This window comes from Sminthopsis crassicaudata, chromosome 2 (genome assembly GCF_048593235.1).
Source record: "Sminthopsis crassicaudata isolate SCR6 chromosome 2, ASM4859323v1, whole genome shotgun sequence".
Lineage (NCBI taxonomy): Eukaryota > Metazoa > Chordata > Mammalia > Dasyuromorphia > Dasyuridae > Sminthopsis > Sminthopsis crassicaudata.
Window position 1 is genome coordinate 573,123,560 of NC_133618.1, and position 23,955 is coordinate 573,147,514.

The 23,955-nt window shown below is 35.5% G+C and overlaps 1 protein-coding gene across 1 annotated transcript in view; it reads right to left on the reverse strand.

Annotated features, from left to right (window-relative positions):
* Window positions 1-239: 239 nt before the first annotated feature.
* Window positions 240-23,955, reverse strand: part of EFL1 (elongation factor like GTPase 1) — a 213,218-nt gene continuing 189,502 nt past the window's right edge. The window contains exon 20 of the mRNA XM_074295259.1: window positions 240-760. Coding sequence (XP_074151360.1) covers window positions 572-760 — 189 coding nt within the window. The 3' untranslated portion in view covers window positions 240-571. The remainder of the gene's footprint in view (window positions 761-23,955) is intronic.

The window sequence follows — 23,955 nt, forward strand, 5'->3', positions numbered from 1 at the left end:
AGTTTAAAATGGCTACTTTTCTACTAGGCACATGATCTCTACACAATGCACCAGGTATAGTTTGACTTTTACGTGCCAAAAAATATTTTTGTCGCAATTTTGCCACCAGTTTGTGGAAGATGTTTTCCTTTCATTCTACAAAATTTATTAAAGGGATATACAAAATTTCAGGATGCAAGATAAAACCATGATGATTTTTTACAAAATGAAAAATCAACAAACACAAACCAAAGACTCCATAATTTATTGTCCCTTTATTAAAAATCTTGTCCCATTCAATATTCATATTGGAATCTTTAAGGTAGAATGTAAAAAACTAACAAGTCATTTCTTAGATACCTGCAAGACATACTTGTCTTAGAATAAAATTAGCTTTTTAAAAAACCTTATCAACATTCTTTTTGAATAAACTTATTTAATATACTAAAATGGATTAATTTTATTAAAAATGAACAAATTCTGTGGCAGAAAGAAAAATTTCAAAATTTCAAATCCTTAATGATGTTTTTAATCTATTAAAGAAAGAAAAAAAAAATAATCCACCAGTGTACAGAACTGAAAATGGAGGCAGTTACTTATTTTTGCCAAGTGTTCTTTGCTTCTCTGCGTGTTCCACAATTTTTTCTTCCACATAAAGTCCTTTCCGTTTTCGTACTGAATTCATGTACTTTCGAGCTTGGTTCTCTGAGTCAGCTTTCTCCCCAAAATGCAAATATTCTTCCTCAGTTGTTGGAACCCAGAATGGATCACTGGATATTATCTTTTTAAAAAGAAAATAGTAGAATGTCAGGATTTCAATCAATTTCAAATATTACAGAAGCTTCTTGATTCATATAGTATTTAAAAAAAAACAACAGCAAAAAAAAAAAAAAAAAAAAAAAAAAAAAAAAAAAAAAAACCAACAAAAAACACCAGGGAGCTTCAAAAGTTGGAGTGCAAGAAAAGAACAAACCAAAAAAACAACTCATTTGGATGAGATCTATGGGCCTAAGGAGCAAATGCAATAAAGTGGCAAGATATGCTATTTTTTTTTTTTTTTTCAAAAACACTCCCTCCCTCTCCTATCCATTCTCTCACTTGTACTCTCTGTCAAGATGAAGAATAAAACACACAATCTAATACTTGTAAAGAGGGTAAAATACTGGTCGATCATTTGACACTACAGAGGCATTTTTCTAAGTCTCAGTAGGTTAACATTTTTATTTGCTTCACAATGACTATAACTTTTTCCTTGGAGATTCAGCAATGATAACATATTTTTAGTTGATAGGGAAAAACTAATGTGATGATTGGAACAGAATTAGTTCTTAGAGGAGCCAGAAGTAGATAGGATCAAGACAACAAATGAAAGAGTTAGCATTAGTAAAAAGGATCATCTTATCCTTGAAGATCAAAGGGAAATAGATGTGACAACACAGAGAAGTCTGTTTTGAGATGTGAAAGTAGAGAGAGCTCAAGATGCTCAATGGTGAATGACCACAATCAACAAAGTGGGAAGTAAGACAGGGAATGGAATCAGGTCTTGAGGTGAAAAGAGAGGACATTGCAGGGAGTAAGATAGAAAGAAAATAAGGGATAGAGAAAAGAATTTCAATGCAACAAACAATAAAATTTACAAAGCATAATTTGTAGTGGTCCTAGTCAGAATGGTTTTGTGATTTTTTTAAGCAGCCCATTAAGCTGCTATGCCATAAAACCTTTTGAGAATTATTTCGAGTGGGACAAGGAATGCAAGAAGACTAAAAGACTTTTCTAAATAATTTGTGCCTAAAATTCACTTTTTAAACTAAATTGAAAATTTCTAGCTTTGATGACAAATGTCTATTTTTATGGAAGTTACTACTACAGATAGACCAGAATATTGCTGGAAGGTTGAAATTCACATAAATACTTAAAAAAGCTGACACTTCTATTTCTCATTATTAGGACATATAATTTTATTTTAATTCTTCTTAAAGTAACTCATATCTCGTGAACACTATACTTTGCTATTGTATTTTATTTTTCTAAGTACATGTAAAGATAGTTTTCAACATTCAATTTTGTAAGACTTTATATTCTAAATTATTTTCTCTCCCTCCCTTACTTCTCCATCCCCAACACAGCAAACAATCTAAAATAGGTTAATGGTACTTTTAAACCTATTTCTATATTTGTCATGTTATTCAAGAAAAATCAGACCAAAAGGAGAGAAGAACCACAAGAAAGAAAAACAAACAAAAAAGTGAAAATACTATGCTTCCATCCACATTCAATCTCCATAGTTCTCTCTCTATGGATGTGGGTGACATTTCCCATTCCAAATTTATTGGTATTGCCTTGGAACATCACAATGTTGAGAAGAAACTATGTACAATGTTCTCCTGGTTCTGTTCACTTCACTCAGTGCCACTTTATTTAAGTCTTTCCAGACTTTTCTGAAATCAGCCTGCTCATTATTTCTTATAGAATAATATTCCATAATTTATTCAGCGATTCCCCAAATGACGGGTATCCCCTCAATTTCCAGTTTCTTGCTACTACAAAAAGGACTGCCACAAGTGGGTCCTTTCCCCTTTTTTATCATCTCTTTGAGATACAGGCCCTGTAGAGACACTGCTGGATCAAAGGGTATGCACAATTGAGCATAGTTCCAAATTGTTCCCCAGAATGGTTGGATCATTTCACAACTTCACCAACAATGCACTAGTGAGAATACTATACTTTGGGTACTTCCTAGTGGGTTACTTCCTCATATATCCCCTAAGCTTCCTAAAACCTACCTGAATTTGAAAGATGCCCTTAATTTTTGCCTTCTCAGAGTCACAATGTCTAAATTTAATTCTGATCTTTCATAGTCTGGGTCTAATAATAGGAAAAGGAAAAGTCATCTATTTTTTTGAAGGTGAGCCTCTAGAGTTCTGTTTCATCCATCATTACCTGAAAGCAGTAACATACTTTAATTTGTTCAAACTGTACATAAGAAGGCTGAGATCCAAAAACAGTAAATGCCTTACTTACATATAATCTGCAACTAGATTTCAGGTTTCCCACAAAAATCAAAGCTGTTACTAAATAATAGCAAAAAAAGTAAATAACCAAGCCCAGTAAGAAGTTTCTGTTTAACTGGTCTCTGCATAAGCCATTTGGGGAAGATAAAAATAGCAATTAAAAGCAGAAATCTCAAAGCACATGGGCTAGAGGCGCACAAACATGCTGAGAAACACTATCTTGTTTTTTCTTTTTTCTTTTTTTTTAAAGATTAAACATGGAGAAAGATGTCTTCTTTTATAATGAAGCTTCTATTGTAGTGAGTTATGACTCATTATAAGGACATTGACCTTGGTATTCTTTGCATTACTGGACACAGTACTTTCAACATAGTCCTTTAAAAAGTGTTGGCTGAACAATGGTCAAACAAATGAACAAGAAGCAGACTTCCTCTTATTCCAAACTACTGAATAGGCTTTTGAAGAGGCCTTAAAAACACAATGTTCATTAATAGAAACAGATACTTGGCTATTTTGATGTATGCTCTAGATATCATTTCTAGAGGATCACAGAATCATAGATTTAAAACTGGAAAATACCTTGGAAGTCTCTAGTTCTATGTCTTTCATGAACTCATCTATGAATTTTCAGGTTCTAATGTATGTGATAAAACCTTAATAACTTGAACTTCAAAAATAAGTAAACTGTCTATCTACTCCCTTTTTACCATTAGACCCAGTGAAAGAGCCAGAATTTGAACTCAGGTTTTTATAATGCACCATGTATCAAGTTTAATGTAATCATTAAATAACATATCTTGGGACCACAATTCATATTCTCCCTTTTTTTCATGAAAACACCATTGATTTTAATCACTGAAATCAATGGATAAACAGGAGTCTATATAGAGATATTTAGTTTATAGAAATATTTTCTGGAAGAGTACCTATTCTGTATTCCAACAGGTACTACTTGCCAATATCTATAAACAGTGATCAACATTTCAAAGATAAGTAAACCTGTCTGTTAACTAATATAAAAATCATTTAGAGTGTGGTGGTTTGATCTTGAGTTTCCCACTGAATACGTTTGTATCATCAGGTTGCAAGTTATTTAAACATTCTGGAAAAGTAGGTGATTGTGTTTGATTATGTCTATGAATCAATCAAATGTCTTAACTAAAATATAAAACAATCTTCTTGTGAGAGAAATCTTTAGATTTTTTTCCTTGCTGTATTTAAAAAATCACTCTGGCTAGATTTCTAGTAAACATAAATGTAATAATAAAAAACTGGTGGAACATCAAGAAAGAATGATGGTTAAGCTGTTTCTTTCAGACTCCCACTTTAAAAACACAAATCAAATGTAAATATAAAGTGATGTTTAATCAGCCAATGGTGACATATTTTTAATAAGCCAATAAATTAGCTCAAATGCCCCAAGTAAAACAGTTGAGAACATAATCAATATTTAGAATATATATATATAAATGTTTCAATGCCCAACCATTTTCAAAACCCAGTGACTGTGGTGAAAGACAAATCCCTAAAGCTAAGTGGCAATTCTTTAATAGACTTTATAATGTTAGAATTTGTTTCTGTAATGAATATTAGATATGCAAGTCTGGCCCTAAGCCTACGCCAGAATGTGACTTGAGGGATACCAGACAATCAATCTACCCACAGATTATCATCCCCATTATTTTGCAAAGGGCCTTAAAATCCCAACAATAAGATTAAATTCCTTTGGGCTATGGATATATTACATATCTTTATTGATTTCTCCCCCTTTGATTTGGATTTGTGATTTCATCTTTCCAAATTAAAATTAAAATTGGCAACCCCAAGTATCATCAACTCACTTCACTGACTAACAGGAATCTTTAACATTTACTAAAGTTCCTTTTCCTTCCCCAGCCCAAATTCTCTGGGGAAATAAATAAATAAAAAAAAAAAATTGTGATATGAGAAACATCTAGCCCTGTCAAGCAGCAATACTTGTTTAGTCTCCACACAAGTCATTTCCCAAAGCCTCAGTTGTCTCATCTCAAAAACTAGGGCTGGAAGTTTGGGGGAGAAGTTGGACTAGAATAAAATCACTTCCACCTCTCGATATTATGATCCAATGAAAGTGATCATTACTGGAATAATATTGGAAGTAAAAACATAAAATTGTATTTGATATTAATGAGAATAACCCCCCCATTTCCCAAACTATTGGTTATATTTTCAATTCTTATAAAGTCCTTTTCATCTAAAATCTAAATTTCTTTGACTTTTAATAAAATTTAATTTTGGCCTTATGGGGAGATGACTAAACTGATATTCAAATTGTAACTCTAGGGGAAAACCTTATAATGCAGAAGTCATTAATAACAAACCAAAAAAAAAAAAAATCTAAAATCTAGTTAGTTTTAATGTTGACAACAAAGAATAGAGCTCAATGCCTTCTTTTTCCTGAAAATGATGATATTGGCAGAGAGTATCATAAAGCTAATTCTAAAAAAGCATCTCCCTTTTTAGATTCTAGAATGACTATGGCTTTACTTCTTCAGTAGAACAGAGGCTTTGTTTTTATTTTTTTTCAAATTGAGCTAAATTACTGATTGTTCATTTATAAAGATCAATCTTCATTTAATTGTAACATCCTGAAAAGAGGGACTGTAAGTTAAAGCTTTGCATTCCTTCTCATGCTATAAAACATGCTGTCTATAACAGGCTTTCAAATAAAATAAGTTATTTTTTTCTCATCTATCATCTTCTCTCCATTCACATAGTCACTTACCCAGTTCAGATCCTAATGTCTTGGCATTCTTAGACTACCACCACAGTCTTTTTAATTGGGCTATCCAAGAGCCTGGCAGATAGCAACCTTTAATCAGTGTTTTACTGATTGACTGCTTAGTCTCCCTGCTTCCACAGCCCCTCTCCAAATTGGCTCCTCATTTAGTTGCCAGAATAATCTTGAAAGCACAAGTTTAATCTGCTCAAGAAACCCAGTGATTGCTTCTTGAAGAGAATACAATCCTGTTTAGTATTTAAAGCCTTAATCTGGACCTGGTCTACCTTTCCAGACTTTTTTCTTGCCATTCCTTTCATGTACTCTAGGTTCCTGGCAAAATGGCCTGGTGTGTATTCTCTAATTCCGAGCTCTGCCTCTTGGAATCTCTAGTGTCTGTCAAGGCTTAGGTCAAGACCATCATCCTGAAGAAGCCTGTGAATCCTCTAGATGTTAAAAACTCTCCATATTTTGAAATCATTTTATATTTATTTACCCATCTGTGAATATACTTTGTTCCCCCAAGAAAAAAAAAGTAAGTTCCAGAAGGGCAGTGTTTATTTTGTCTTGATACATCCAGCAGCAAGCATAGTGGCTTATATATAACAGGCTTTCAATAATTATTTGTTGAATGGAAACAATATTAATACAAAAGAAAAACAACTTGCTCAATTGAGCTGCCTTAAGTTTTGGCAGTAAGAAACATTGGACCTCATCAGAGAGGGAAATGAAATCAGTTTCCCTGGAGATCTCTTGGAATCACATTAAGAGCCATCTGATTGGAAAGCTTTTAAAATAAATTTTGCTGAGAACCTATGTGGTGCTGGTCAAATTAAATTAATTTTGTAGGTCTCTCAAAACTGTATGATTTTATACAATTTATAAAGCAACTACAAATGAATTTAAAATTATGATTCTTTTAAAATATGCACACACACAACTAAGACTAAAACTATACAATCTAATTATTATCTTAACTATGAACCAGTACATAGTATGGAGTAGCAGAAGGAACAATGGCTTTTAAGTCAGAGGACTTGAATTTGAATGTTGGCTCTTCTCCTGTATGATTTAGTATGACTACTTCTCTTTGCATAGGTCTCAGTGTCCCTTGAAAAATGAAAGAGTTGGACTAGATGGTCTCTTAAACTGCCTGTCGGGGCTAAATCCTATGATCCTAAAAGTATATGTAATTTAGGACATGAATAGTTATAGAAATGAACAGTTTTTAAACTGTCAGACACAGAGAGAGGGGGTGAATGTGTGAATGTCTCCCGTTAAGTATGTGTATGTGTATGTAATCACTGCACTGGCTGGCTGGATTACACTTCAGTCTAAAATAAAATATGAATAATTTATGTACTACTCACTGTTTTGTATATTGTCACACCTGAGCTGTCTTTTAGATGGAATCAACTAAAAATGTTTCTAAGTTGTTTCAAAAATTCAAATTTAACCTTGATGTCAAAGGGATTGGATTGATTTGGTTTGTATTACTTAGAACAATGGTGGAAAAATTGACAAGAAAAGGTGACACTGCTTTGGCTATAACCCAAAGAACAATTTCATCCTGATAGGCTAATTGACATTCAGATGTAGTTTTAAAATTCAAGGACTCAGTAAAAAAACCTGTGAATAATAATTAACAATCTAATGAAAATTTCAAAAGAAAATAATAACAACACTGCCTTGACCCAAAGTTTGGTTTCTTTTTCTGCCACACTACAAAAAATGCTCTCACAAAAAGTTATGACTTCCGAATCACTAAATCTAATAGGTTCCCCCCTCTTTAATCTTTTATCTTTGATTTCTATGCAAGATTAAACTCTGTTCCCTTCTGGATATTTTTCCCTTTATGACTTACTGAACATGGCATTCCCATTTTCCTCATTCTCTATCCCTTCTCTCTCTCTTTTTTCCCCCTGCTGCTCACCATTTAAAGTAGGCCCCAAGCACTCTCTTATAATCTTTCCCTTAGCAATGTCATTCACTACTATGGCTTCAACTATTGCTACTTCTATTGAGATGATTTAAAAAACTCTTCCCTCTAAACTAACCTGAGTTCTAGACCTATACCTACAACTCTCTACCTAGACCTGGCCAAGGCAAGGTTATTATTTTTTTTTAATGGAAAACCTTCTCGTTTTGACTCTATTTGTGTTTATGATATCATTATATCAAATTCAAATTTGGGTCTTTGAATTTCCCTTTCCCTTATCTCTCAAATCCAATCCATTACCAAGTATTGTTGATCTCACCCCATTACTTGTTGCTCTTTCCTCTCTATTTCTACTGGTACTACTTCCAGAAAGCTCACCCTATTACCAACTGCCTGAATTATTTAAGGAGCCTTTAACCAGTGTTCTCACTTCTACATATTCCTCTGAACTTCTGCCAGATATAATTCTTACATACGGACATGGTTATTTCATTTTGTTTAAAACATTTCTATTGTTCCCTATTCCCTTGACTGGTTAAATCATTCTCCTTAAAATACTTTTTTCTCCCTATTTCTTAGCCTCTTTAAATTCAAGATCCACTACTACCTGGGTCTAGCCTACTTTTCTAACCTTATCTCCCAGTATTTCCCCCTCCATGTACTCTATACTAATCTAGACTACTTACCATCTTATTGTATACTTTCCCTGGTTGACACTTTCCCCCATGTCTCATTTTGCTGAATTCAAAACTCATTGATTTAGAATCTAACTCAAACCCCACCTGATTCAAGAAAACTTAACTGATTCCAACAGTTAGTAATGACCTTTCTAATTTTATAAAGAACTTGTAGCTCTCTCACTCACTTATGTATCATTGTACAGCATAGTTATTAGCTTATGTGTCATGTTCCCTAATTAGAAAATAGAAAGATAAATTGCAGAGCTGTTGTGAGGAAAGCCCTTTGCAAACCAAGTGTTATATAAATGCAAATCACTATTATTACCATCATCTAAATTGTGTGTCTCATTCAGCACCTAACAAAGACCCTTAACTTAACTAAGATGAATTAAATGGCTTATTTTAACACCAAGTGAAAAGGAGTGACAAAATGGCTTGTGGTCATTACTTTCCTTGGTGTCTCTCCATTTATCTACATTCCATGTTGATTTTTTTCTCCTTTTTCTCCTTTTTTTTCTCTATTTTATTTCTCTTTCCTTTTTATTTTACTTCCATCTCCTTTCCAATTTCTTCTCATAATTCTTATAATCTCATTCTTAATTCTCCCTTCATTTGGAGACAATATAGAAATGAGCATATCTTTATATCTTTATGAAGTTTAGGTTCTTTACCCTTTAAAAAAAACAAAACCCTATTTTTTTTTTCTTCATAAAATTGAACTATGAACACTAATACAAACAACTAAGCTTTCTAAGTGAATATTTTTATTTCAACTCATAATGTATTGAGCTTAAAAAATTTTTATCTTTAAAAATTAAATTTGTATTTTTTCCAATTACCATTTAATTGTTTTTCTCCTTTCCACCTATTCCACATAATGAATTAAAAAGAACTTCGGTATCATAAGCATAGTCAAAATATCTGCCTTTATTTTTTCAAGTAGATGAGTCAAATAATTTATATTTTACTAAGGAAAAAAAATGTTTTTTTTTTTTTTTTTTTTTTTTTTTTTTTTTTTTTTTTTTTTTTTTTTTGTGGGCCATTGGCTTTTCATAGAAAAAAAAAATGTTTTCCCCACAACTGGTTTAGAAATAGTGCTGCCTGGAAATGGACCAGATAAAGTCTCAATCTTTATTCTAGCCATATAATCCTACTAACAAGGGGGCAGACGTGTAACCTAAAGATACAGATCAGGAATTTGAAACCACTTTTAGCTAATGTTCCATTCTATAACTTATTTTGACCAAAAAAGGGCGAGGGGGAAAAACAGCTAGCCTAAAATCAACTTTGGGCCAGAAGAACTTCATGTGGTTTGGGAAGGCTTTGTTGAAGGGGCAAGGAATGAATGAAGATCAGTCTTTGGAATTTTGGCACAACTTTCCTAGGGTGGAGGAAGATCATAACTGCTCAATGATTCAACAAAAATTATCAAACTCCTATGTTTAAAGCATTGTGTGCTAGGTGTTTAGGGAAATATACCACTAAGAAAAGGTTCTTACTCACATGAATCTTAAAAACTAAGAGAAAAAAGCAAGTTAGCTGATCAGACTAGCCTAATTGTATTGGCAAGTATTTATATTGATTTTAAAATATTTCAAAGATTTTAATTCCAAGAAAACTAAAGCAAAAACAAACATTTATTGAAAAACTTCTATAGGAAAGTTTTGTACATGGCATGCAATAAACAGTCCTTGTCTCCAAGGAGCATATGGGGTGAGGAAAGAGTGTTAACAACTTGATGTTTAAAAATAAAAATGTCATGCAAAATCCAAACCAAAAATTAATTTTATTTCCATTCATTTTTTTCTCAAATAGTTATCAGTGAAAAACTAAAATCTATAATGGTTGATTCAAAATAATTTATTTTTCACATGATCTGAATGCAACAATGGCTTAATCAAGTGGCTTAATCAAGATTTTCTTTCTCTCCCTCTTTTCTTCTTTCCAAAGTCACCTGAATTCAAATTGGCCTCAGACAACAGCTTTGTGACCCTGGGCTCTGTGTTTCAAGGCCTTAACTATAAAATGAGAATAACTGTAGCATTTTCCTCATAGAATTGTTGGGAGGATCAAATGAGTCAACATATATAAATGCTACCTATTATATAAAAACAAGAATGCACATTTATCATAATTATTGTCTAGTACTATTCTCTGTTTAATACTGTCCCACAGTTTCAAAAGATTCAAATAAAGATTATCAGCTCATGTTGGCTTGAAAAGTTTGAAAGTTTTAGACTTTTTTTTTTTTAAACAAGATCTTTATAAATGGCAGATTATGAATTTTTCTCAGAGTAAAACCATGTCACTTTCTTGATCTAAAATTTCTAAAAGACTCCTGCTGGCTCATAAGTACAGAACTAGCTCTTTGTCTTATGGAATCAAGGGCCAACTCTTTTGTCTAAGAGGTTCTGGGCCTGTCTAGCTTGATAATTCATGGGTGCCTTACGAGAACTCAAGTTTTGGCCACATACTTGAGCACATTCTGGGCTATCCTAACCTTATAGCTTTGCTTATAGTGTTTCTCTGTCCAAAAAGACCTCCCCCAACACTTCTGCTAGTCAAAATCCTAGTCAGAGTATGGATGCCCCCTCCATTAGGACCCCAACCAGATGGCTGTCCCTACCTCCTCTGAATCACTAATCACTTCAAACCTCTGCCAACTGGAGCTTCAAAGCACTTTAACTTCCTTTCACATCACTCACTCATCATTTTCTCCCTAATACTATTTGTTGTGTCCTTGTTTTTTTTCTTGATAAGATAAAAGCTCTGGAAGGCAGAGATGTTGGCTTGTGTAAATCCATTCTCCCAATAAATTTTGGCAAATGATTGCAAAAATGACAGGCCTAAATGAAGGTGGAAAAGAGACATTAGTTCTAGCTTTGAGCCTAGGCAGAGCAGCAACACTATTTGGGGTTTACATTTTTCCAAATAAAGTGCAAAGAAAAAAGTCTCAATGAGTCTTTCATTCCCACTGCCACAGTAACCTTAACTGAGCAGTTGGGACAATTAACCCTGTTGGCAGACCCTGGGGCAGTCCTGAGAATGTACAGTACTCGTTCTTCTTGGTCTTTACCCCTCAATTTTAATGCAATTTAAATTATCTGATATTGATTATCATCGAAACTTCACTTCCCCAACTTCTACCACCTGATTCCTCATTCCCATCTTTGTTAACATTACTATCCCACAAAGTTTCATCCTAACCCCAGCTTGCCCTTCCATCATGCCCTTTGGAATGCCTGTTACATGGGCAATAAACTTCTCTTCATCTTATCTCTTTTGCTCTTATACTCCTTCCATCTATTAATTTTTATTGAAATCTGAATGCTCACTGATGATACAGTTATTCTGGCCACTCTTTCCAGTACTGGTTATACTTTTATTCATTCTCCTTAGACTCAATGGATGAGACAGGAGACTTCCTTGCTTCCCATAGCCACTTGTGAGTTCCCCTTCTATTTCCATCACTGAGTTACCTCTCTTCCTTTGCAGATCAGGCTATTTACATATACTGTCCAATCAAAATCCTGGTAGCTGTAGGAAACCCCTCCTCCCCCGCCAAGGTCAGTCCCCTTCCTTCTTCAATGAGTTTGGTACTTGGAACATGTTTTTTCTCTCCTCTCCAACTTCTGACCTTAAACTACACTGTAACTCTCCCTCAAACTCTGGCCATTCAAGGCCATCTCCCCCGCATTAATCACACTTTTCTCTTTGCTACACTTTGACCCTTTGGTGAAATAATTCAATTCTACACTGTCCTTCACTTTTGAATCACTATTCCCCTTATCAATATTATCAATTATGTTCAGCTAAGCTTAAGTCTGGCTTCTGCCTTCACTTTTAGATATGTAATGTTGAAGGAAGATGTAAAAAATCATGCAACTATTCTTTTGGGGTTTACTACAAATTTTTGTTATATAACCTTTCCTGGGTCCTTCCTGAAACTAGGCAAATTCTACTATATTCCCTTATTACCTGACAATTCAAACTCACTATTCTTCTCTTCACAGAGTTCTTTCAAACTTTTTCATCTCACTTCTCTCCTTCCCCCATTCTCTCAGTTGAAAACTGCCTCACATTCTACAAAAACAAAAATTTGCCACTTGCTATGACCCCTTTCCCCCTCTTCTTCATCTTTTATTACTCAGATGCTTTCTGACACTAGCTCCTTCTTTACCCCTGTTTGACATAATGAAGAAGCTTTACCCTTCACCAAAGCCAACCCCTTTAGTTGTTCAAATGGTCTCTTCCATCCCATTTCTTCCCAAAAATTTGCCCCTTTAATTTATTTTCAGCATTTCCTTATCTATAACCTAAACACATGTCCATGTCTCCCTCATCCTAGGGGGAAAAAAAACAAACAAAACTTCACTTAATCCTTCCATCCTGGTTAACCATCATCCTATGTCTCTTCTGTCCTTTATAGCTAAACTCCTTGGAAAATTTTTTACAATAAGTGTCTCCCTTTTCTTTCTTCTCACCTTATTCTTAGCTCCTTCTAATAGGACTTTCTACCTTATTATTCCACAAAAATTGCTCTCTCCAAAGCTACCATTGATCTCTTAGTTGCCAAATCCAATGGTTTTTTAATCAGTCCTCCTCCTTGACCTCTCTGAAGCCTTTGATATTTAATCACTATTTATCCTTTGATATTCTTCCCTCTAGATTTTTGGACACTGTTCTCTCCTGGTTCTCCTAGCTCTATGGCTATCTCTGTCTTCTCTTCCAGATCACACCCACTGACTATAAATATCCCTCAGAACCCCTCAGTTTTGGGTCCTCTTCTCTTTTCCTCATATACTATCTCATCAGCTCCCTTGGATTTTAATTACCATTACTATGCTGATGATTCTCAAATATTTGCTCCTGGCCTGGCACCTCTGCCTTTCTTACAGCTTGAACTGGAAGTCCACTAGTCATCTTAAAGATATACAAAACAGAATTCATTCTCCCAGAATCTTCCTCCTGTCAAGGCCAACACCATCCTCCCAATCCCTCAGGCTTGCAACACAGGAGTCATCCTGGACTACTTACTGTATCTCATCCTCCCCCCATCCAATCTGTTGCCAATTTCACCTTGAAACATCTCTCAAATATACCCCTTCTGTTCTCCAACATTGCCAATACTCTGGTATAGGTCCTTATCATCTCACATCTCAGTTAATGCAATGACCTAGTGATGGATTTGCCTTTCTCTACCATAATCCATCCTTTATTCAACTATTAAATTGATTGTCCTAAACCACAATGCTGATCTTGTCACTTCTTATTCAATAAACTCTATTGGCTTCCTGTTGCTTCCAGGATCAAATACAAAATGCTCTGTTTGACATTTAGAGTTTTTTATAACCTAACCCTTTCCTACCTGTCCAGTCTTACATCTTATTCCTTCAAAAGGCACTATTCCATCTGGTGACACCAATTTCCTGATTGTTCCACAAATAATAATTTTATCTCAACTCTGTGAAAAATTTTCTTTAGCTATCTCCCATGCATGGAAAGCTCTCCTTCCTTTGTTCCAATTACTGACCTCATTCATTTCCTTTAAATCACAACTAAAATCCCATCTTTTATTAAAAGCCTTCCCTAACCCATCTTTATTCTGGTGCCCTCTTTGTTAATTTCTATTTTTTCTTTATATAACTTAACTTTCTATCTATTCTTTTGCACATTAATTCCCCAATAAGCTGTAAGCTCTTTAAGGGCAAGGCCCCTATTGATTCTTTTGTAACTGCCGCTCTAAGCATTATGCTTGGTAAATTTAAATTCTAAATAAATGTTTATTTATTGATTGCCATTGTTAAAACATACTTAGTATCTAGTCTATTACCAGCTCCTTTCACTTCTTCCCCATATGTAAATTCTACATAGAAAGGAATTCTAAGACATTGCTGTTTCTAATGGTTTCCACATAGAAAATGCACATAATTTTAATTTCTGGGGTTTTTTTTTTGAAGCACTTCCTCTCAAAAGCTCTTGATTGTAAATTACAGTGTGATAGGACACAAATAATAAAATATTTTAAAATTGTTTGAAGTGAGATAGCAGAAACTTATTTCTAAAGCTCAATGGGATCATTTACTGCTTCAAGTTTTCTAAAGATTTTGAAGCTTTTGAAAATAACATGTTGACAGATGGGAAAGGGACCATAGAAAGATGGGAAAAGTTTCAAAGAATGATTTTTTTAAAAAAATATTTTCTTCTAAAAGATTTTTATTAAGAGTCCAACTTCCAGAATGACATTGTCTGCAATTGGAGAGCTTATTTTCTTTGACCTTACTTTTTACAGGTCCTTTTAACACATCCACCTCCATTATCCCTGTTTATCCTATCTCATCCCCCAACAGAATTAATCCAAGTGTTTATTTAAGGCTCCCATCTTCTTCACTTTACCAATCCATCTTCTTTCAACTTCTGCCCTTCACTAAGAAGACTAACATCCTTTGATATGAATTCCCTCAATTCCCCTTTCTATCTTCTGCAAAACTATCCAGAACTGTTACCCAATACTCCTTCTTGACTTCTAGTTATGAAAAAGAGGTGAGCCTTCTCCTCATTAAGGCTAAATCTATGCTACCTGTGTCCTGATCCATTTTCCTTCAGTCTTCTAGGACCTCACTAACTTGGAAATGATACAAGCTTGAATTACAATTTTTCTTTTGTCTTTAAACTCGATTTTATTACTTTCAAGAATGAATTGTGAATATAAAGCAAAAATTCTGTTTTTATTTTAAATAAGCACACAATCAAACATATAAAACCATCCCATTAAGGCTATTATAATTCAATTTTTTTTGGAATGCTTTTTGGGCCTGCCATCAGAGCAAGCTTTCAAGCCTCCAAAAAAAGTTTCAATACTTTACAGCCATATCTTGTTTCTTATTCCAAACTATTATATCAAGTTGGCTTACCTGCCTTACTCAGTAGACCAATTTCCAACCAACTTTTGGCTAATTCTAGAAATCAAATCCCCTCTCAAGGAATGAAAGATGATTCACTATAAAAGACATTCAAAAGAGTATGCGGCTGGTTTCAAAGATAATTCCCCAAGGGGAAATTTTCTAAACAAGTTTTAAGTAATGGCAGAATCCCTGGAATAAGAACACATTTTCCCAAGGGACTACTTAGAAGATCAAAACTCTTGCAGGAGGATGAATAACAGTAATAATAGCTGATACAGCTTAATATGTGCCGGGCACTATGCTAAGTACTTTGTAGATATTATCACATATTGATCTTCATAACAACTTTGGGAGGTATCCCCACTTCAGAATTGAGGAAACTGAGGCAAGTAGAGGTTAAGTGATCTGTTTGGGGTCATATAGATAGTGAGTAATATGTCAGGTTTAGGAAAATCTGTCTTATGATTAGAATCCAGCTGATCTTGGCTTGGCAGAGATACAGCAACACCTGTAGTTTAGTCACAGCAAGCTTTGCTCAGAGATAATGGGATAATTTCTGTTTCATTAAGTCAATTTAGCAGCAAAGATTCTCTAAGACAGTGATTCTTCTCAAACTTTTAAAATAGGGGGCCAGTTCACTGTCCTTCAGACTGCTGGAAGGCCGGTCTATAGTAAAAACAAAAACTCACACTCTGTCTCCGCCCCTCAGCCCATTTGCCATAACCCAGAAGCCACATAAACATCCTCAGTTGGCTCCATCTGGCTCACAGGCCATAGTTTGAGAACCCCTGCAAGAGAACAGTGCAAGAGGGGCTGCACAAATAGCAGAAGAATTGAATTTGAAAGTGTAAGGCCAGGGAGCCAAAAGTTCTGACTCCTGTTGTATCACTATGTCACCACAGGCAACTCATTTAGTTCAGTCCCAAATATTTCATGATGTTGGATCTGGAGGTACAGAAGCTTACACTGTCAATATCAGAAATCAGAAATGCTGCTTGATAAAACTCTGGAGAAAGACTGAATAAAAAGAAACCTCATAAAAAGTGTGATTGTCAGTTAGTTAAGCATTTACTAAACATGTTACATGACAGGTACATAGGAACATAAAGGCAAAAGACAGTCCCTGTGAGGAGCTCATAGTCAAATAAGGGAGAAAACATACAAATAGCTATCTACAAACAAGCTAAGAACAGGAGAACAGGAAATGATCAGCATTTCTGTAAAGGTTTTCTGAAGGAAGTATTTAGTTGGGACTTGAAGAGGAGACTAAGAGGAAGAGAGAGAACATTCCAGGTACAGCAAACAACCAGGGAAAATGGAACTTGTGATTTCTGATAGTGATCCAGGACCAGCAAGGAGGTCATTGGTATTGGACTGAAGAATCTCTGGGGAGCTGGCATGGAAAATATGAGAAGACTGGAAAGTTGTGGGGGAGAAAGAGGCTATAAAAGGCTCTGAACCCCAAACAAAAAGTTTCACCTCTGATCCTGGAAGGGATTGGGAGCCCTTCAGACAATAGGGAATGCATGATCAGATCAATGCATCACTTCGGCAATTGAGACAAAGATAGCTCAAGATGGGGAAAGACTGGTGATAGGGACAACAAACCTGCAGGCTAGTACCAGAACGGTGGCAGTAACAGGGGAGAAGGTGGACCCCTGGAGAGATGTTGAAAAGGTGAAATCAACAGGTCTTAACAACAAAGTGGGGTTTGGCAATTGTGGGGTGAAAGATAATGAGGAGTCCAAGATGACACTCATGTTGAGCATCTAGGAGTCCAGGGAATGGTGGTACCCTCAGTAGTAATATAGAAGTTTGGAAGTGAGGAGAACTTGGGGGGTGGGGGAAGATAATGAGTTCAGTTTCAGCTATGACGAGTTTAAGTTGTGTATAAGGCATCCATTTCAAGATATCTAATAGACAAAGATATAATACTGGAGATCAGCAGAGTGGATAAGGGATAAATAAGTAGATTTGAGATTAATCCATATAGATATAATTGATTCCATTAGAGTTGATGATTCACCAATTAAAATGGTACAGAAGGAGAGAAGATAACCCAGGACAGATTCTAAAACTACTTAATATGAATTCATTTATTCTTTTGTCATTTACTATTATTCTGTATTATTATTTCTGCTTTGGATTTATTCTTTTGATATTTGTTCTGTATATACTTATATTTAATATATTCCTAGAGTCTCCCTTGTTAGAATGTAAGCTCTTTGTGGGCAGAGACAATTTCCTTCTTTGAATTTGTATGTTCAAAGAGAGCACAGTACCTGGCAGTTGGTAAACACCTGATCATGCATGTTGATTGAATAGTGGTATGCCTCATTCCCAAAAAGAATGGAGAGAAGAGGAGAAACTGAACAGACAATTGGGAGCTTAGTCATTATTCAATTGTATAATCTTGGATTAGTCATAACTTCCTATTCTACTACTAAATGGAACTATAGGAACTCTGTAGTACAATTGCTGACACTATCACTTTTTACTTTCACTCTCCCCACAAAGATATACACATTTATCCTCTCTAACTTTAAGAAGGCTCTCACTACAGCAAGGATCACTTTCCATTTTACCTTGATTCTCTTTTCTACTTAAGGAGAGGAGCTGTTCCAAACCCGTTCTTCATTTAAGCATACCATGCTACCCTTTACAGATGATGATCTAAATTAGATTTAGACCAATACTCCATACTTTATACCCCAAGATAAGCTCCAAAGAAACATGTAACAGTATTTGAAAGATCACATAAACAAACATGGAAACATGGGAAACATGGGGAAAAATTACCTATTAGATCTACGATAGGAAAACAAGAGATAGAGACCACAGAAATTAAATGGATAATTTTGATGACATAAAATTAAAAAAAAAAAAAACACAAAAAACTTTACAAACAAATCTAGTAAATATTCACAAAGGAAACCATTACCTGGGTAGAAATGGGAAATCTTTTCAACAAGTTACTCTGATAAAAGTCTCATTTCCAAGATATTTAAGGAACCAATTAAAATTTATAACAATAAGAACCATTCACTAATTGTTAAATATACTAATGTATGAACAGGAAAAAAAACACTTGGGGCACGATGGCAGCCGATGCCACACCCAGAGAGTGGCTAGAAATCCAATACCCAGACATGACCAATCAGCCAGGAAGCAACATGATGGGAGAAAGGGACTACAATTAGGGAGGATAGAGTTGTATGCAGCTGGGACAACTGACATACCTCCTGGAGAGATGAATCTGTACCTCTACAGCCTATGGATCCCTTGCCTCCAGGCACAGTAGGCTTGACCATTTCACCTCCTGAGAGCACTTACAAAACAGTGTTCATTCATATACTGATGTGGGAAATTGGGGAATGTGTAGATAATATCCCAGTCACTAACACAGGTAAACAATGAATCAAGGAAGAAATCTAGGCAAATATAGCATACCAAAAAAAAAAAAATGCTCCATTTTAGAGAAGGGAAAGTAAAAGGTAATGCTGAAATATACCTCTGAGATATCTGAGTGGTAAAAATAACATAAAAAGTTGATAGAAGTTGAAGGAAGAAGGAAGAAGTTGTAGGAAAACAGGCACACTGATGCACTGTTGATGAATTTGTGAATGGGTATAACTATTTTGAAAAGCAATTTGTAATTATACAGGAAAAGTTGCTAAATAGTACATGACCTAGCTTATATCCAAAGAAATCAAAGAAAGAAGCAAAGAGCTTATATGTACAAAAATAGTCACAGCAACTTTTTTTGTGGTAGCAAAAAGTTTGAAACTAAAGGCATACCAATCAACTGAGGAATGGCTAAACCAACTATAGTATATGAATGTGATGGAGAATTGTTTTTGCTATAATAAAGGAGTAAATGATTTAATGAAAAAGAAATAGCAAGACTTTATGAACTCATATAGCATAAAGTAGAACTAGAAGAAAAATTTATGCAAAAACAACTCCGTAAAGACAAAATCTTTGAAAGCTCTAAGAATTATGATAAATGCAAAGAACATTCATGATTCCAGAAGACTTTATGAACTCATATAGCATAAAGTAGAATTAGAAGAAAAATTTATGCAAAAACAACTCCGTAAAGACAAAATCTTTGAAAGCTCTAAGAATTATGATCAATGCAAAGAACATTCATGATTCCAGAGACTGATGATGAAATATGCCGTCTTCCTTCTGACAGAGGTGAGAGATTTAGGTGCAGAATGAGACAGATATTTTTGTATACAGCTAATTAATTTTTTGCTTGACTATGTATTGTCACAAAGCTCTGCCCCTTCTTCCCCTCCTTTCTGTCTCCTCTCTAACCCCTAACCTCTCCCATCTTCTCTAATAGATTGACTCCACTATTATCATCCCTGTAATCTTGAGTTTTTCCTTCCCTGCTGCCTAAAAACACACCTATGTCTTCTCTAGTCTTACAAAACTTTCAACAGAATTACTATCCAGCATAGGCATAAATACTGTATCTTTCCAAACTTTTGACCAAACTTCTTGAAAAAAAAAAAAGTATTTTACTAGTATATTTACTTCTATTCCTTTAAATCTCTTACAAATAATAACAAAAAACCCCAACAAAAACCAATTTTAAAAAATCTAGTTTTTTACTTCACTGCCAGGGGGTGGGGGTTGGAGTGGGGGGAGGGGTGTCAAATGATCTCTGGAGGGTCAGACCCTGGGTTGCAGGAGGTGACAGGAAGTTGCAGGAAGTAACTTGACCTGTGGGAGCCGGACAACACTGGTGACTATTGGTCAACGATAGTCATGTCCTTTTGTTCTATCCATGAAAAGGCTTGGGTCTTTTCTTATTTAACCGGCTATTCTACTTCTGGCTGATCAGGTTCAGGGGCACATGGTTGGGAGCTGGAATGGCTCCTAGGGGTATGTCTGGGCCTCTCCTTGCAGGGACTAAATAAATGCTCCCTTTGTACCTGAAGATGTCTCTGATTAGTTCATTTGGGAAAGGGGGTCTAGCACCATTCCACACAGGCAAAACTCCTTGGGAAAAAAAACAAAACCAAACCAAAAAGCATTTTACTAGTGCCTCTACTTCCATTCCCTTTATTCTCTTAAAAACAACAACCCCCCCACCCCCCAAAATAAAACTCAATCTGACTTTTGATTGCACTGCTCAGCTGAAACTGCTCCCTCCAAATTTACCAATGATCTCTGAACTGCCAAATCTAATGGCCTTTTCACTGCAGCATTTGATAGTTACTCACACATTAACATGCTATCTCTTGTCTCAATGCTTTTGCATTAGTTGCCCACCTCTCCTCATCCTCAATCTTGGAATGTTTCTTTCCTTACCTCAGCCTTTTGGAATTCCTGGTTTCTTTCAAGACTCAGCCCAAGCACCACCTTTTGCATGAAGCTCTTTCTGATTTCTCCAGGTGCTAGCACTTTCACCTCCAAGGTTACCTTATGTTGTAGGCCAGAACTGACGTGGTCTGGTCTAATGATTCAGATTAGAGAATAAGACAGGCACAGATAGGGTTCTTAGATTTTAGGGACTTCTTGAACTTGACGGTGGGGAAAATAATGTCTTCATTTTCACTAACCTCTAAAAGAAATGTAGCATTGACTTCTATGAATTAAAAAGTATTTTGAGAAAGGATCTAAAGATTTCACCATATTGTCATGACATAGAAAAGGTTGAAAATCCCATATTTAACAGTTGACAAAAGGAGGTTTACATAATCATAGCAAGAAAGGGTATAAAATAAATACAAAGCACTGATTCATTTAGACACAGCTTCCCTGATTCTATGTTTGCCATGATGCTACACAGTCAGAAGTATATGTACAGCTGAGAGAAGCTCATAATTCTGGTATGTTGAGTTTGTACCAAGGCCACCAGGAAGTTATTATGTCAATATTTCTAACTTTAATTTCCTGAGCCAATTAAATCTCAAGGTTACTGTTAATATGTGGTAGGGAGAAACCAGTGTATCCTGAGTGAAGTAGGACCCTAGGAAAAGGTAGTCCAGCCAATGCAGCCAGGAATTAGGAGACACAGCTATTTTGCATGTACCTATGTGTAAGTTTTGATGATGTTGTCTCCCCTACTTTTATGTAAACTCCTTGAGGACAGGGGCTGATTAATTTCTGTCTCATTTATCAGGATCTTGGCCAGTACCTATGAAATAGCAGATGCTTAATAAATGTTAAATGTTTATTTGATTAAACTCTCCATGTTTCAATTTCCTCACCTGTAGAATGAAGTAGGTGAGACTAAAGCTCTATGATTTATAAGGTACTTTCCCTGATTACAATGTCTGTGGTTACATAAGAGTAGAAAGAAGAAGCTTGGAATTTCAAAATGCTTTCTGTTTTTGATTTGAAGTATTATGATCATCAGAACATCAGTTATGGTCATATAAATATGGCTGTAAAAATTCTTATTGAGCAAAGTCAAGAATAAGATATTCTGATTATTATAAAGTCACTATTAATGGTATGCAGATCAACAATTTTTCAAAACTTGAAACGAGAAAAAAAATGTATTATTGAATGTGTAACCGTCTTTCAGGAGGAATTTTAGAATCTCAGTGTTTCAGTTACTTCCTGAAAAGTCAATTATCATTACATAAATTATAACTATAGTAGATGTATCTATCCTACCAGTTAAACACCCCCCCCCAAACCTCAATATTATAGTTGCTGAACATTTCTTTTCTCATTAAAGAAGAATGCTAAATATGCTCCCCTCACCTTCCTTCCCCTAAAAAAGGATGTTTGAATTTTTCTCCAGGCAGAAATCCTACGAGCCATTGTAGATGTAGGGGAAGTACAGAACTTGGAATTGTGGCCTTGGATTGGAGTCCCTTATTTGCCAATTACAATCCATGTGACTTAAAGCAGATTATTTAAGAGCTCTGACTTGTAAAATGGGACTGGGAGTGGGGTGGGAATGGTCTCTAAGATCCCTTCTAGTTCTAAATCCTATGATTCTGATTCACCTTAGTAAAACATTAGTTCTGTGGACATGCTTCCAATGTGCTCTAAAAAGTGACCTCAAAAGTCCCACTACTGAGCACAAACTGTAAAGGGGTTCAAGACAGAAAGAAAGCTCCCATCTGTACTAAAATAATCACAGCAGCACTTTTTTTTGTGGTAGCAAAAAGGTAGAAATAGAATGAGTGCCTGGGGAATGGGTGAACAAATTATGAGATGTCAATGTAATGAAAGACTTGCATCATAAAAGATCATGCACATGAAGAATATAGAGAAACTGTTGGTACTGACACAGGGAAAAAGACAGAACCAAGAGAATAATATGCACAACGTCCACAATAATATAAATGAAAACATAAAAAATGTGAGTATTCAGATCAATAGGACAAACAATCTTGATTTCAAAGGACTGGTGATGAAAGTATATTGTTCCTCCTTTTGATGAAGACACATCAGACTGTAGATATAGAATGCTATATAATAAAGCTAGATATGATCAATGTACCAGTCTGCTTTTCCTTAAGGTTTCATTTTGTTATTTTGTTATGAGAGACAGACAGACAGACAGACAGACACACACACACACACACACACAGAGTGTTTATGTGTATAAGAGAAAGACACATTCAGAGAGAAGCAGACGTCTGTCTGATGAGAATGAGGAGTTGGAAGAATGAAGTATTAGGAAATAAAGTGAAGTTTAAAAAAAAAAACCCACCTTTGGTAAAACTTTTTTTAGCTTGGTTCTCCATAAGTTCTTAAAATATAACATTGAAGAGGCAGCTAGTTGGTGCAGTGGGTAGAGCTCCAGCCCTGAAGTCAGGAGGACCTGAGTTCAAATCTGACTTCACATGTGTAACACTTCTTGTGACCCTGGGAAAGTCACTTAACCCCAATTCCCCAATTGCCTCAGCAAAAAAAAAAACCCAAAAACATATATACACACATATATACACATACATACATACATACACACACACACACACACACACACACAATATTGGAGAACAGCAATACTAAAATTTTTGTCTTCTTTGGAACCTTTCAGAAAGGCAAAAGATGCTTACTCATTATTAAGGGAGAAATGAACCTGTGATCTAAATGTCGAAGAGGAAACTCTTCACCAATGTAGGTCAGCAGCAATTTCTTGGCAATTTAGTTAGAATTTCCTAGAGCACTGAGGGGTTATGGTTCACATAGCCAGGCCATGTCAGAAGTGGGATTTGAATCCAGGTCTTCCTGGTTTTGAGGACAGCTTCTGATCTATTAAACCAACTAGCTTTTCACTTGCTACTATAAAAAATTCATGTGAATCAATGGGAACAATGAAGCTGGGACTTCCGGCCAAGATGGCGGCGTGGAGGCAGAAAGCTGCTTGAGCTCCTCGTTTTCTCTCAGAACTTACTTCATGACAAGCCTCAGACTTAATGCTTGACCTAGAAAGAAATCCACAAATTATCACTAAGAGAAGACATCCTTGAAAGTCGCCAGAAAAGGTCTGTGTTTGCTCGGGGGAGGGTCAATCAGACTGGGTGCAGACTGAGGGCAGGCAGCCAGAGCAAGACAGGCAGCTCACACAGCTCAGACGGGAGAGGGAGGGGTGTGATCTCTGCCGTTTCTGTGAAAGGGCTTTTGCCCCAGTGTGGATGCTCCGTCTTGGCAGCAAGCCAGGAGCAGCAGAGAGGGTGTAAACACCGGAGGTGAAGATTAA